The 16,026-nt window shown below is 37.7% G+C and overlaps 1 protein-coding gene across 8 annotated transcripts in view; it reads left to right on the forward strand.

Annotated features, from left to right (window-relative positions):
* FHL5 (four and a half LIM domains 5) overlaps positions 1–16,026 on the forward strand; it is a 51,157-nt gene that overhangs the window by 24,263 nt on the left and 10,868 nt on the right. For 4 of the 8 annotated variants that reach the window (XM_047734850.1, XM_047734852.1, XM_047734855.1 and 1 more), the window contains 3 exons: positions 5,774–5,944; positions 6,759–6,933; positions 7,879–8,048. In XM_047734850.1, coding sequence (XP_047590806.1) covers positions 5,786–5,944; positions 6,759–6,933; positions 7,879–8,048 — 504 coding nt within the window. In that variant the 5' untranslated portion in view covers positions 5,774–5,785. Of the gene's footprint in view, positions 1–5,770; positions 5,945–6,758; positions 6,934–7,856; positions 8,049–16,026 lie in introns of all 8 variants that reach the window. The other 4 variants (XM_047734853.1, XM_047734849.1, XM_047734854.1 and 1 more) reach the window with 2 other exon arrangements.

A 16,026-nucleotide genomic window follows, 5' to 3' on the forward strand; every position in this document is an offset into this window, starting at 1 on the left:
GGATTGAGCCCTTTGTCGGGCTCTGCTCTGGGTGTGGAGCCTGCCTGGGATTCTCTCTCTCTCTCTCCCTCTGCCCTCCCCCCACCTCTCTCTCTACTTCTCTCAAAAAAAAAAAAAAAAAGAGGAAGAAGAAGAAAAAAAAAAAGAAAAGAATTCTCCTTCATGTTCCCCATAAAACATGTAAAACACACTTTTTTTTACATGGGAAGAACAATAATATTTGTTGACCAAATGGAATATTCAAAAATAGAATCCAAATTGATTTGCCTGTTTGTGGTATGTTCATCTTCCAACCCTTTCTATCATTATCTTTAAATTAATTTTCATGAGTATCAGTTCAAAAAATTTCAGTCATCTATTTTCAGTCATCAGTGGTTATTTTCTTTTCTATAGAAAAAATATGTTCAACTCCAATTTGTCTTCCAATATTTGCCTTCTCCTGCCCTGTAAGCCACTTTGAATAAACTACTTGTCACTTCCCATACCTGCCTCATATATCTGAGTATGAATGTCTGCCCTAATTCTGTTGCTCTATCTTAAGTGCCCTTCCCCACATCTCCAGGGAAAGAGAAGTTTGCACAGGCTAAGACCCCAGGCGTCAGCTTCTGACCAGTAGATTTGAATTCTAGATCCAACATTTTTACCAGTCAGGTGCGCTTGGCCTCACTAAGCTTTGGTTTCTTCATTAAGGGGATACTCCTGGGGATAATAATAATAGAGCATTAAGTGAGGGGTAAAGGAGATAATCCATACAAAACGGTTAATACAGCCCTTGGGACTCAGGTAACATGAATATTTGATATCATTGGTCATATTTGTATTATAAAATACCAAGGATAGGAGTGACCAATCTTTGCCCACCTCTACATCCATTCTGCTCTGTAATCCAGAGATCAGAGACGTGCTGCGGCTGCCCCTGATACCATTACAACTGTTTCTCACAGCCAAAACTCCAGTCACTAAACCCTGGACAACCTGAATCCCAAGCATTTCAAAATAGTAGAAGCCACTCACATAGCTCTGACACAGTCTGCCAGCATCAACAGTAGCAGGAACACATCCTCCATTTCCCTCCCAGCATCCAGTTTACACACATGGTTTGAGTTAGCAGAGCCAAATTTGCCTCCTGAACACCAGCTGAAGAGGGGCCAGGAAATATTTTTAGCTTCCTGACCTCTTGAGCGGGGAGGGTAAAGCCAAAGTTGAGAGAGCTAACCTATAATATCTACTGCATGATTCATTCAAACTCCACCTTCTCCAACTTGTTCCTGGATTTTTCCTAACTAAAAGTCATCATTCTTCCGTCTCCTCTAAATTGGTGGTGTTCACCACCATTGGACAAACCTCATTGGACATTAAAGCACCTTGGACCTGAAAAAAGCACTTATTCTTCTTCGCATCCAGAAGTTCTGATTTAATTGGTTCGGGGTAGGGGTGCACTATGGAAATTTTTAAGCCCCCAGGTGCACTCTGTGTTTAGAACCACTGCTCTAAATTCTTACAATCTTCCATTTCTCCTCATCACTTCCTAACTTCTGTTTAGTTATTTATAAAATGTCCTTACCTTTCCTACTAGATGATAAGTTCTCTGAGGATAGGATTTGAATCTACTCTCTTTTATGTCCTTCACAACTTCTGGTGGATTACTTTGCAAATAAAAAAAAAAAAACTTTAATGTTGATTGACTACATGAATAAATGATGTATAATGCCTTGCAAACAAAAGCATATTAAAGATACCACACATCAAGTCCCTGCCTCCCTCCTGCTTGACATTGTCTCAAGTACATTTCTTGTGAATCTATTAATTCTGCTCAGCATAGTAAAAATATAAATGGATATATTGCTCACATATTGCTCACAGCATTAGTCTTCTAATCAATAATTCACCATAAAATATAACTTGACACAAAATTATTCTTGGTTTGAAAAAATAACATCTAAGCAATGGCATTTTAAGTTTTTGGAAACTACTGCCAATAAACTCACATCCTTTTAAGTAGAAATCTGAAATAAAGGAGGGAACACTGGTCATGACACTGCATTTCTGAGCTACTTATTTATTTTTAGATATATCAGTTCTTTGCTATATCAGTGCTATGTCAGTGCTTTATCTCTAAATCTATCTTTTAAAACCCCAGTATGCAAAGATAAAAATTCTGTACTTAAACTATTGTATAATTACAGAATGACTTTGAAAAAAGTTTGACTAGAATATATCTAGTTGAAATATATAATCCCTTTGAAAGAAGTTTGACAAGAACGTCTACTTGATATTGATACTAGCATTTCTGAATTTATACCTAAAAAAAATTAAATGCTATCCAACTGGGTTACATTGTTAATATTAAGATTTCTTATCATGCATTATTATAGATCTGTTTTTTAAATCTTTGAAAGAAAGATTTACAATATTTGAAAGGGAAATTTTTCCCAGTATCTTTGCCAAATTAACCCTCAGATGGGGGCTCCTGAGACAAAAATCACATGGTCCTCATCCCCTTTCTTACAACTTTGAGTGTTAGGAAATGATTAAGAGCAAGCCATTTGATCTGCTCTCCCAGCTACGAAGTTATTCCCCAAGTATTTGAAAATACTAATGTTAGGGATAAAGAAGAGGAAAAAGGACAGAATGATGTTGAGAAAAGAATAGGTTAGGTAAAAAGTGACTTGATTAGAGAAATACAATTTTTCTCTTGCCTGCCCCCACCCCATTTAGAGCTGCTTGTATTAAAAGCTCAAATAGATTTAGTTTAAAAAATTTTTAGTTTTTTAAATTTAAACTATTTTTTAAATTTAAACTAAAAATTTTTTAGTTTTGAGCTTTTTAAAGCTCAAAAAGCTTTAGTTTCAAAGTCTTGAAAATCTGTTCCCAAGACTCACCATTTCCCAACTTCAGAAGAGATCCCGTGCCATTCTCCCATTTGTCTTTTCTACTTCCTTTTTTGCCCAAATCAAGAACGTTCCTCCCTCCCTCCTTCTCTTCCTTCCTGAGTTCCAACAACTTAACATTTTTTTTTTCAACTTAACATTCTTAAAATTTCCCCAGGAAGATTTCCTGATGCTATAGCTCCTCACCCTCTTCTCTATTAGCTCCTTAAGACCTCCATGGTTCCAGTAGAATATGTATCACTTATATGGTTATATCACCTCTTTGGACATTGTTCACATACCTACAGGTAAATAAGAGACTTCATGAAAATGAGGCTGAATTACTTAGTGTATTTTCCCCAACCAAGAATAAGAAAATGAACATTTAGTTTGTTCTCTTACCTCAAATTATGTCCACTACGACCAAGATAAGAGTTATACTAAGAGAATCCAGACTTCTGGAGGGCAGGGAATTCAAATATTACAGAGTAGATATTCAACACATGTTGACTCTCTCACTGTATACTGCAAAATCACAAGGTTTTGAGATGTTGAAATGACTGTTCTCACCCTACCCAACTCTCTGATACTGCTTTAAGGGGAAAAAAAAAAAAGACAAAATAAGAAATAACTTTCTTCTTTAGGGGTGTCTGAGTGGCTCAGTGGGTTAAGCCTCTGCCTTTGGCTCAGAGGTCATGATCTTAGGGTCCTGGGATCAAGCCCTATGTCTGGCTCTCTGCTCAGCAGGGAGCCTGCTTCCCCACCGACCCCGCCAGCTGCTCTGCCTAGTTGTGATCTCTCTCTCTCTGTCAAATAAATAAAATCTTAGCCAAAAAAGGAAATAAAACTTTCTCCTTAAAAAAATAATAAAATATGGTCCATTTTGTTAAGAATTTTCTAGGGAGCAAGACCTATTATGCGGTTAGGATGGCGATACTTATTTAGATAAATATTTATATTTATTGATATATATTCTGAATCTATATGTATATATTTATAAAATAAATGAGATATAGGTATTGCAGTGTTGTGTTTAAAATGCTGAAACACTACCAGTTTTGTAATCCCTTCAGTTGCGTCTTCATTTTATCAGATACTAAAAGCCTCACAAAATGGAAGTAGACTGGGAGTTCCCTTGCTCCACGATGCTATTATATACATCTAATGCCAAATAAATACTAATAATGAAAATGGCATTTTCCATACAAAGTGATGAAAGTTAAAGGTATATATACCTTATTTCACTATTAAGAGATAAACACATGATCACTGTAAATGTGAATAAAACTCGCATTTCAAAATCTTTCAAGGGCATCAAATCTGTTTTCCTCCTGTTTCTAAGTCCTCAGTAACTCTTTGAGTGTGTTTGTATTCACTTGGAAAGGACATTTCTGTGGAATTAATCAAATAGGGAATTCAATGTTCCTTGCAGATAATTTTGGCATGTTCCATTGGGAACTTTCTAGTATGAACTTTCATCTTCCCTGGGAAAAAAAAACCCACATGTTCTAAATCCTGTCTTTTCTTTGTTAGTGAAGAACAATATAGCAAAGCCGCTACGTACAGAATTAATGACAATATATATTCAGCAAGACAGTCTTCTGAATACCTCATCATTAAATAAAAGAAGGCAAAAATGTATGGGAATACAATTTGAATGTACTAAATAAAAACTGGCATTAAAAATGCTGTAAAAACTAACTGAACATAATAAAAAATTTTTCAAAAAATGTTGTAAAAAGCATCACAATAATTAATGGATTTTCTGATTTTGCTAAAATTAAAAAAAAAAATTTCCAAGGTAGAGAATTAGGACATATTCATAGCTCCTAATATATCCCAGTAAATCCAGAGATAACAAATCTCATTTTCCAAGAAAATCAGTGATAGTGCTTTTGATGACAATGAAAAACTCATGTTCGATGCCTAATTAAACCTTTTGAAAGCCATATGTTCTGTTCTTTACTGGTTTCTTATCCTTGTCTTTGCTTTATGTTTCATAACCATTTCTCATTCAGCAAATGCCCCTGCAATTCACCATTCTATATACATCTTAGTTTTAGTTTAGTCCTAAAACCTAAAGAAGGTTTGAGTTCTTTCCTACCACTGATGGTTTCCACTGTGCTTCTACGTCTGGGCAATTGCTCAACGGTAACCAGAAGACCAAGCGCTTGGACTAAGTCTTACCTGCTTAGGAGTTGTATTTGGCCAGTTTAGTGTGGGCCATCCCAAAGGAGATGCCCAGGAGGCGAGCATAGCTTCAGCTATGGATCTCGGAGTCAACAGCATATTTGGGGAGGTTCAAGCCACAAGGAAGGAGGATGTCCCAACAGAGTATGTAGTACAGGCAAATCTAAGGACTAATGGGCAGAACTCTTCTTAAGGGCCCAATAATAATTTGAGAAATAAAAGAATGGCCTAGAAAATGACAATGTGCTTGATTAGTAACTTCTATTTCAGATGGTTGTGATTTCCAAGGCACTCTACCTCCAGAACTCTCCAGCAAGTTAGTAAGTGATGACAGTTAGTGAAAGACCTATCAACAGTTCATATTTATATCCTTGAGGTGAAACTGTCCTCTTTCAACACATATCACATTTTCATTGAAGTTCACATTAGTGAATGATGAATACAAGATGTTTTGCATAATCTGGTTGCTGGCTTACTGCATTTTGTTAACAAAACACACAGGAACTGCCAAAATGGGAGAGGAGCTTTTCCTAAATCACTCCAAACGTCACCATGACTAGAGCATATTTTCCTAAATTGGTAGTTTTAGGGGGTTTTTTGTCTGTTTTGCTTAAGATATAAATTCATTCAAGTGTTTGAATCTTATTACGGCTTGATAATTTCTCTTATAAAAAATTTTCTTTCGTGTACCTGAATCATTTTCTTATTCACAGGACTGATCCAAAATGACAACTGCTCAATTTGATTGCCAATACTGCACAGCATCACTTCTTGGGAAGAAGTATGTACTAAAGAATGACAATCCATATTGTGTTTCATGTTACGATCGTATCTTTTCTAACTATTGTGAGGAGTGCAAAGAACCAATCGAATCAGGTTCCAAGGTAGGTCTTCAATTCACAGAATGACTGCATGCGAACAATCAGACCAATGCTTGGGAATGTCTCGTTTCCTTCAGTATTGACTGTTAATACTGTATTGCTCCACTACTGGATATAAGCACCTTCAAAGTTACCATCATGACCAGGTATGGTGTCTAGCACTATGAAACACAATATACATTTTAATCCTCACAGTGGTCTTAGAAGATAGTTAAAGATGCCATAAAGATTAAGGAGATTATGTTACACAGCGAAAATGCTAATTTATTTCTGGAATAACAAGAGTATAAATGGATAAATACATAAATCATTGCAAGTGTAGAGATTCAAAAATCTGTATTTTCTGACTTCGAATCAGGCTCATCTCCCCTAAATCCACTGTGCCTTCATAGAGCCCATTCCTCCCACAATGCACATTGCTGTTTTTTTCTTTTTCTTTTTCTTTTTTGTCTTTGTGTTGTGGTGTTGAGATTTTGTTTAATCTCAAACAATAATAGGATATTACAACCTAAAAATAAAAATCATTCCATGATTTCCATGATCCTACAGTTTACAAAAGGAAGGAAGAGGAAATCTGAAGAAAAAAGAGTTTATTTTCCATCTGTTTTCAGTGACCAACTAAGAAAGCCCCAGGCTCTAGCTCTTAATTGCCCCAGAGAGCCTCCTCTCCATGGGTAATAGTATCAATGACAACTTTCCCTCAAGCCACCAGCACAAACTACTGACACCAGAGTCCCAGGAGTGTTCATTTTTGTCTTATCAAATGACCTGTTTTGTCACTAGCACATTTAATTAACTCATATTTACTGCCTCGAAGGATCTTTGTTACAAAGGCCGACACTGGCATGAAGCATGCTTCAACTGTGCCAAATGCAATCACTCTTTGGTGGAAAAGCCTTTTGCTGCCAAGGATGAGCGCCTGCTGTGCTCAGAGTGCTATTCTAACGAGTGCTCCTGCAAGTGCTTCCACTGCAAGAAGACCATCATGCCTGGTAAGATCCCAAGGGAGCTTCAGTCTCCCTTGAATTACACCCAAGCACAGGAAGAGCAGAGTAGCTAAGAAAGCCCTCCTTTGGAGAAAGACATCTATCTTGCTATCTCTTAATTTCATTTTGTACATTTTTAGATATTAAAGGATTATTCTTTCTGGGTAATTATGCTGTGTGGGTAAATTACAGTGTTCGATGTATTTTCATGAAGTTAATTCACAGAGACATTTTCAACCACAATCTGGGCCGTAGAATAAAGATAAAATCTAAACCAATAACACTAAGGCTGCATTGAACACCCTGTCTTCGGCATAAACAATGGCATCGGGAAGCATAATTCATCATAGGAGAATGGGGCCAACCATCATTTTGTAGCAGGACAAAAAAATGGTTTGAGGGTCCCTCATCTTTATTCCTTCTAGGCAAGTCAAGGATTCATGTACATCATTATACCTCTAGGAAGCACCTTCTCTGTTTTGATTCTCTTCTAAATCCCCAGGGACAGCAGCATAAAACACAATTCTTTCTCATTTTATTATGAATTCAAAGAGTTTCTAGAAGACCATAACTGTACAACATCAATCTCAAGAGTTTGTGCCTCAGGCATCCCTAATATTTCCAGATTGATAATTATGGCCCAGTCTGTCTAAACCCCATGCAGCCTTTCAGAATCTCCACCAGTTATACTTTTAAATCTCAAAATTGTAGCTTACACAGCACAAGAGAGTCAGTAAAAGAGCAACTCATCCTCATCGTGGCTGAACTCTACCTTCTTTTTCTCAGGTAAGTGTTTTAGAAGCCAACAAAACACTGTTTTTCTGTGAGGATAATTAGGCTTATCATCTGAACGTTACAATATACAGTTTGAGTAATTTGACATACCTTTACTTAAAATAAATAAAATGATGTTTCATTTATACTAACAGGTTCTTATTTGGGGTGGCACAGGTTCCCGCAAAATGGAATTTAAGGGAAACTACTGGCATGAAACCTGCTTTGTGTGTGAGCATTGCCGACAGCCAATAGGAACTAAACCCTTGATTTCCAAAGAGAGTGGCAATTATTGTGTGCCATGTTTTGAGAAGGAGTTTGCTCATTACTGCAGCTTTTGTAAGAAGGTAATTATCTAAAGAGGATGAAGCTTGTGGAACCTTCTAGACCATTGCTTTTTAAACTCACTAGATATTTGGAATGCACCAATACCATCATGTTCTGTCTTTTTTTTTAAGATTTTATTTATTTATTTGACAGAGAGAGATATCACAAGTAGGCCGAGAGGCAGGCAGAGAGAGAGAGAAGAGGAAGCAGGCTCCTACCGAGCAGAGAGCCCGATGTGGGGCTCGATCCCAGGGCCCTGGGATCATGACCCGAGCCGAAGGCAGAGGCTTTAACCCACTGAGCCACCCAGGCACCCCATGTTCTGTCTTTACACGTTCACATTAGTTTTGAATTCCATTATGGCCAGACGCACACTGCCCGTCATGATGAAGACAGCCACCTACTTTCATCATCATAAAATTCTACCCAGAACATGAATGTAAGGTTCCAAAAGCTCAAGATAATCCAGTTCCATTCACTGCTACCTCAAAAGAATCATATATTCTGGCAAAGGACATACATCTCTCATAGAATACAAGACATTTTTTAGAAAGTAGTTTTGGATCCATTTCATTTCAGAGAAATACGATTTTTCTCACAGAGTCACTAAAGGAACCAGTTTAAATGGGATGTTTAACTTCTCACATTATGTCCCAGCAACACAAATGTCTTCTTGGCTTGAAGCTTCAATATTTCTAAAGAGTAGATAAGTAGACTCAAGAGAGTGACAAGATCATTAGGGAAATTAATTAGACAGAAAGACAGAAAGAGGACAAGGGCAGCAAGTGGTTTGCTTCTAGTTCCAGACTGTTCTGACTTGGACACCCATTCAAACCATATCTTCCAATAAGAAAAGAGTCATGCTTTCAAGTAAACTTCATCCAACCTCTTTTAGCCTTTAAGCATTAATGTGAAAAGTCACTCATCTCTATCACCTTGATAAAATCTGTCTGTATTTCATAAAATATATATTGATGTACTTGAAGAAATCCTTGACCCATAAGGCATCATCAAGTTTTTTGTTTGTTTGTTTGTTTGTTTGTTTTATTTTTTTTTATTTTATTTTATATAAACATATAATATAATATATTTTTATCACCAGGGGTACAGGTCTGTGAATCGCCAGGTTTACACACTTCACAGCACTCACCATAGCACATACCCTCCCCAATGTCCATAATCCCACCCCCCCTCCCAACCCCCCCTTCCCCCATCAACCCTCAGTTTGTTTTGTGAGATTAAGAGTCACTTATGGTTTGTCTCCCTCCCAATCCCATCTTGTTTCATTTACTCTTCTCCTACCCCCTTAACCCCCCATGTTGCATCTCCTCTCCCTCATATCAGGGAGATCATATGATAGTTGTCTTTCTCTGATTGACTTATTTCGCTAAGCATGATACCCTCTAGTTCCATCCACGTCATCGCAAATGGCAAGATTTCATTTCTTTTGATGGCTGCATAGTATTCCATTGTGTATATATACCACATCTTCTTTATCCATTCATCTGCGATGGACATCTAGGTTCTTTCCATAGTTTGGCTATTGTAGACATTGCTGCTATAAACATTTGGGTGCACGTGCCCCTTCGGATCACTACGTTGGTATCTTTAGGGTAAATACCCAGCAGTGCAATTGCTGGGTCATAAGGTAGTTCTATTTTCAACATTTTGAGGAACCTCCATGCTGTTTTCCAGAGTGGTTGCACCAGCTTGCATTCCCACCAACAGTGTAGGAGGGTTCCCCTTTCTCTGCATCCTCGCCAGCATCTGTCATTTCCTGACTTGTTAATTTTAGCCATTCTGACTGGTGTGAGGTGATATCTCATTGTGGTTTTGATTTGTATTTCCCTGATGCCAAGTGATGTGGAGCACTTTTTCATGTGTCTGTTGGCCATCTGGATGTCTTCTTTGCAGAAATGTCTATTCATGTCTTCTGCCCATTTCTTGATTGGATTATTTGTTCTTTGGGTGTTGGGTTTGCTAAGTTCTTTATAGATTTTGGACACTAGCCCTTTATCTGATATGTCATTTGCAAATATCTTCTCCCATTCTGTCAGTTGTCTTTTGGTTTTGTTAACTGTTTCCTTGGCTGTGCAAAAGCTTTTGATCTTGATAAAATCCCTAGTTCATTTTTGCCCTTGCTTCCCTTGCCTTTGGCGATGTTCCTAGGAAGATGTTGCTGCGGCTGAGGTCGAAGAGGTTCCTGCCTGTGTTCTCCTCAAGGATTTTGATGGATTCCTTTCTCACATTGAGATCCTTCATCCATTTTGAATCTATTTTCGTGTGTGGTGTAAGGAAATGATCCAATTTCATTTTTCTGCATGTGGCTGTCCACTTTTCCCAACACCATTTGTTGAAGAGGCTGTCTTTTTTCCATTGGACATTCTTTCCTGCTTTGTCGAAGATGAGTTGACCATAGAGTTGAGGGTCTATTTCTGGGCTCTCTATTCTGTTCCATTGATCTATGTGTCTGTTTTTGTGCCAGTACCATGCTGTCTTGATGATGACAGCTTTGTAATAGAGCTTGAAGTCCGGAATTGTGATGCCACCAACTTTGGCTTTCTTTTTCAATATTGCTTTGGCTATTCGAGGTCTTTTCTGGTTCCATATAAATTGTAGGATTATTTGTTCCATTTCTTTGAAAAAAATGGATGGTACTTTGATAGGAATTGCATTAAATGTGTATATTGCTTTAGGTAGCATAGACATTTTCACAATATTTATTCTTCCAATCCAGGAGCATGGAACATTTTTCCATTTCTTTGTGTCTTCCTCAATTTCTTTCATGAGTACTTTATAGTTTTCTGAGTACAGATTCTTTGCCTCTTTGGTTAGGTTTATTCCTAGGTATCTTACAGTTTTGGGTGCAATTGTAAATGGAATTGACTCCTTAATTTCTCTTTCTTCTGTCTTGTTGTTGGTGTAGAGAAATGCAACTGATTTCTGTGCACTGATTTTATATCCTGACACTTGACTGAATTCCTGTACAGGTTCTAGCAGTTTTGGAGTGGAGTCTTTTGGGTTTTCCACATATAGTATCATATCATTTGCGAAGAGTGATAGTTTGACTTCCTCTTTGCCGATTTGGATGCCTTTAATTTCCTTTTGTTGTCTGATTGCTGAGGCTAGGACTTCTAGTACTATGTTGAATAGCAGTGGTGATAACGGACATCCCTGCCGTGTTCCTGACCTTAGCGGAAAAGCTTTCAGTTTTTCTCCATTGAGAATGATATTTGCGGTGGGTTTTTCATAGATGGCTTTGATAATATTGAGGTATGTGCCCTCTATCCCTACACTTTGAAGAGTTTTGATCAGGAAGGGATGCTGTACTTTGTCAAATGCTTTTTCAGCATCTATGGAGAGTATCATATGGTTTTTGTTCTTTCTTTTATTGATGTGTTGTATCACATTGATTGATTTGTGGAGGTTGAACCAACCTTGAAGCCCTGGAATAAATCCCACTTGGTCGTGGTAAATAATCCTTTTAATGTACTGTTGAATCCTATTGGCTAGTATTTTGGCAAGAATTTTTGCATCTGTGTTCATCAAGGATATTGGTCTGTAGTTCTCTTTTTTGTTGGGATCCTTGTCTGGTTTTGGGAGCAAGGTGATGCTGGCCTCATAAAATGAGTTTGGAAGTTTTCCTTCCATTTCTATTTTTTGGAACAGTTTCAGGAGAATAGGAATTAGTTCTTCTTTAAATGTTTGGTAGAATTCCCCCGGGAAGCCGTCTGGCCCTGGGCTTTTGTTTGTTTGGAGATTTTTGATGACTGTTTCAATCTCCTTACTGGTTATGGGTCTGTTCAGGCCTTCTATTTCTTCCTGGTTCAGTTGTGGTAGTTTATATGTCTCTAGGGATGCATCCATTTCTTCCAGATTGTCAAATTTGTTGGTGTAGAGTTGCTCATAGTATGTTCTTATAATTGTCTGTATTTCTTTGGTGTTCGTTGTGATCTCTCCTCTTTCATTCATGATTTTATTTATTTGGGTCCTCTCTCTTTTCTTTTTGATAAGTCTGGCCATGGGTTTATCGATCTTATTAATTCTTTCAAAGAACCAGCTCCTAGTTTTGTTGATTTGTTCTATTGTTTTTTTGGTTTCTATTTCATTGATTTCTGCTCTGATCTTTAGGATTTCTCTTCTCCTGCTGGGTTTAGGGTTTCTTTCTTGTTCTTTCTCCAGCTCCTTTAGGTATAGGGTTAGGTTGTGTACCTGAGACCTTTCTTGTTTCTTGAGAAAGGCTTGTACCGCTATATATTTTCCTCTCAGGACTGCCTTTGTTGTGTCCCACAGATTCTGAACCGTTGTGTTTTCATTATCATTTGTTTCCATAAATTTTTTCAATTCTTCTTTAATATCCTGGTTGACCCATTCATTCTTTAGAAGGATGCTGTTTAGTCTCCATGTATTTGGGTTCTTTCCAAATTTCCTCTTGTTATTGAGTTCTAGCTTTAGAGCATTGTGGTCTGATAATATGCAGGGAATGATCCCAATCTTTTGATACCGGTTGAGACTTGATTTAGGACCAAGAATGTGATCTATTCTGGAGAATGTTCCATGTGCACTAGAGAAGAATGTGTATTCTGTTGCTTTGGGATGAAATGTTCTGAATATATCTGTGATGTCCATCTGGTCCAGTGTGTCATTTAAGGCCTTGATTTCCTTGTTGATCTTTTGCTTGGATGATCTGTCCATTTCAGTGAGGGGAGTGTTAAAATCCCCTACTATTATTGTATTCTTGTCGATGTGTTTCTTTGATTTTGTTATTAATTGGTTTATATAGTTGGCTGCTCCCACGTTAGGGGTATAGATATTTAAAATTGTTAGATCTTCTTGTTGGACAGTTCCTTTGAGTATGATATAGTGTCCTTCCTCATCTCTTAGTATAGTCTTTGGCTTAAAATCTAATTGATCTGATATAAGGATAAGGCATCATCAAGTTTAAAATAACATGATGAATTGTGATGGGAAAGCAGTGGTATCTAAACATTTTTGATCTATGGGCTGCTTTGGCAGATCTCAAGACCATTTGTATAATTGCATCTAGACAGCTAGAAGCCTCACTACCACTTTCTATGGGAGCGCCTGTGCACAGTAAGTTTCTACATGTATTTAAAACACAAGGACTGCATTTGCAGAGAAAACAATAAACTCCTACATCATAACCATTAGAATACACTATAATTATGGCTGAAATTACAATTGATAGTAACATGATAGAAAACCATCTTATACCCAGAAATTTCCATTACTCCATCAGAAACACTGACTTAGACAATGACTTTATAGGCAACCCTCAGATCCTATGACCCTGAAATATATGTAGCTCAGACGATTTATCAGAGCTGATGACCTGCATTTTATTTATTTTATTATATTATTTTTTGAGAGAGAGAGAGCACACACAAGGGAGGTAGGTAGATGCAGAGGGAAAAGGAGAGAGAATCTTAAGCAGTCTCCAGCTGGGTATGGAGTGCCTCATGGGGTTCCATCCCACAACCCTGAGATCATGATCTCAGCTGAAATCAAGAGTTGGATGCTCAACCAACTGAGTCACCCAGGCACCCTGAAGACATGCATTTATTTATTCATTCATTCATTCATTTATTTATATTTTTTAAAGATTTTATTTATTTGACAAAGAGAGACACAGTGAGAGAGGGAACACAAGCAGGGGGAGTGGAAGAGGGAGAAGCAGGCTTCCTGCTGAGCAAGGAGCCCGATGTGGGGCTCAATCCCAGGACCCTGGGATCATAACCTGAGCCAAAGGCGGCTGCTTAACAGCTGAGCCACCCAGGAGCCCCTGAAGACATCCATTTTAGAAACAGGTGCTGGAGGGTGCCTGGGTGGCTCAGTGGATTAAGCCTCTGCCTTCAGACAGGTCATAATCTCAGCCCGCATTGGGCTCTCTGCTCGACAGGGAGCCTGCTTCTCCCTCTCTCTCTGCCTGCCTCTCTGTCTAGTTGTGATCTCTCTGTCAAATAAATAAATAAAATCTTTAGAAACAGATGCTGGGAGCAAATAGATTTATCTCACTGTTTTGTAGGACAACTAAGTGGACCATGTTCACATTATGTTTCTTAAAGACTTCAGTTAAAATATGAATAAGACTTGTGGAAATTATCTTAAAATCATTTATTGGGCATACAATATAAAGTTTCTTTCAATGCTATAAAAATTCAAGAGGGGGAATTTCTCTAGTACATCCATGCTAAGCACTGTTTGAGGCCAAAGCACTGGCATTTCCCAAGTTATAGGAGCCTGTCCTATATTTAGAATATGATCTGAAGTCACCAAAACTTTGTGAAATATTTATACTGGGTAGTAGATAGACCACGACATGCCAGATTATTTTCTATTTAATTTTTAAAACCACAAGTCTTTTAAGGAAAGCTGGATATAAATGTTTCTGATCAAGAAAAACAATGTTTCAACTCAAACCAAAGACCAGATAAAACAAACAAAAATGGGCAAAAAATACTGGACAACCAGCCCCTTAGAACTGATTTCATAGATTTTATTTTGTGAAACTAAAACTTATTTTCTGGAGTGCCTGGGTAGCTCAGTTAGTTAAGGGTCTGACTCTTGATTTTGGCTCAGGTCATGATATCAGGGTCCTGGGGTCAAGCTCCACATCGGGCTCCTTGCTGGGCATTGAGACTGTTTGGAATTCTCTCTTCCTCCCTCTGCCCCCACCGCCCCTACTCTCTCTCTCCCTCCCTCTCTCTAAAAAAAATAAAATAAAATAAAATAAAATAAAATAAAATAGAAATAGATTAATAAATAGATAAAACTTATTTTCTACCAAAAACAAGTAACCTCAAACCACAGGTGCTTTGAATCCAAACTCCTCGAGGTTCAAATAGAGTATTCTCTGATTCATCAGCTCTGGCTACTAAGCACAAAACCAGTACTGCCTCCACTTTGCCAGAGAAGAAACTTGTTCCAAATCCCAGGACCAACCAGTGGCAAACATCATGCCTGGATATTCAGCTTCATCTTAGCGGGCTTGCCTCTTCAAAAGGAACATCATCACAAGCAAACTATTTTAATGTTCCAGAGTTTCTTCTCTCTAATTAAACAGTATTTGGTGTATATATATCAAGTTTTCTTTTGCTGTGAATATATTTTTCAAGCTTGGAATCTTTAAAGCATTGTCTGCTAATAATTTGACCCAACAAATCAAAGGCATCTTGAATTCTGCTGTGCCTGCAATGAGGCATTTGAAATCAATAGGGGGTATTTTAAATTGCTTTAGTTCACACACACCATTATGTTTCCCATTACTTATTTAGACTAGTATACATTTTTTTCAAGTAGGAAAAGTAACTTTTCTATCAAATATCTTTAATTTTTAAGATATTTGTTATAGATTCAAAAATATCTTTAGAATCGTCTTTTCAAAAGCCTGTATCATAGACAACATTTTTTTTAATTTTTCATCAATAAGATGGCTTAGAAGAGTCTCCACATTTTCTATATCCAGTTAATTTGAATACAGAGATTGCAGGACTTGCCTCAGGGAGCAAATGAACACATTCTAGATTCCAGAGCTACTCTAAGAGCTCAACAGCCATGGGTTCTAAAGACACTATGGCTTAAAAATTGCTACCCAAGAACAGTTGTTCAATATTTACCCATCTGATTCTAATAAAGATGTCTCCACCTTCTAAAAATTATAACCCATGGATTAAACTGCTTTGGTATATGGGGCCAGTATACCAAATATATATGTATATTTGGTATACTGGGTGGATCAGTGGGTTAAGTCTCTGCCTTTGGCTCAGGTCATGGTCCCAGTGTTCTGGGATCAAGCCCCCCATCAGGCTCTCCACTCGGCAGGGAGCCTGCTTCCCCCTCCCCCACTGCGCCTGCCTCTCTGTCTACTTGTGATCTCTGTCTGTCAAATAAGTAAATAAAATCATTAAAAATAAATAAATAAATAAATAAACAAACAAACTGGTTTGGTGTATATATATGTGTGTATATATATATACA

The sequence above is a fragment of the Lutra lutra genome, chromosome 6 (assembly GCF_902655055.1).
Source record: "Lutra lutra chromosome 6, mLutLut1.2, whole genome shotgun sequence".
NCBI lineage: Eukaryota > Metazoa > Chordata > Mammalia > Carnivora > Mustelidae > Lutra > Lutra lutra.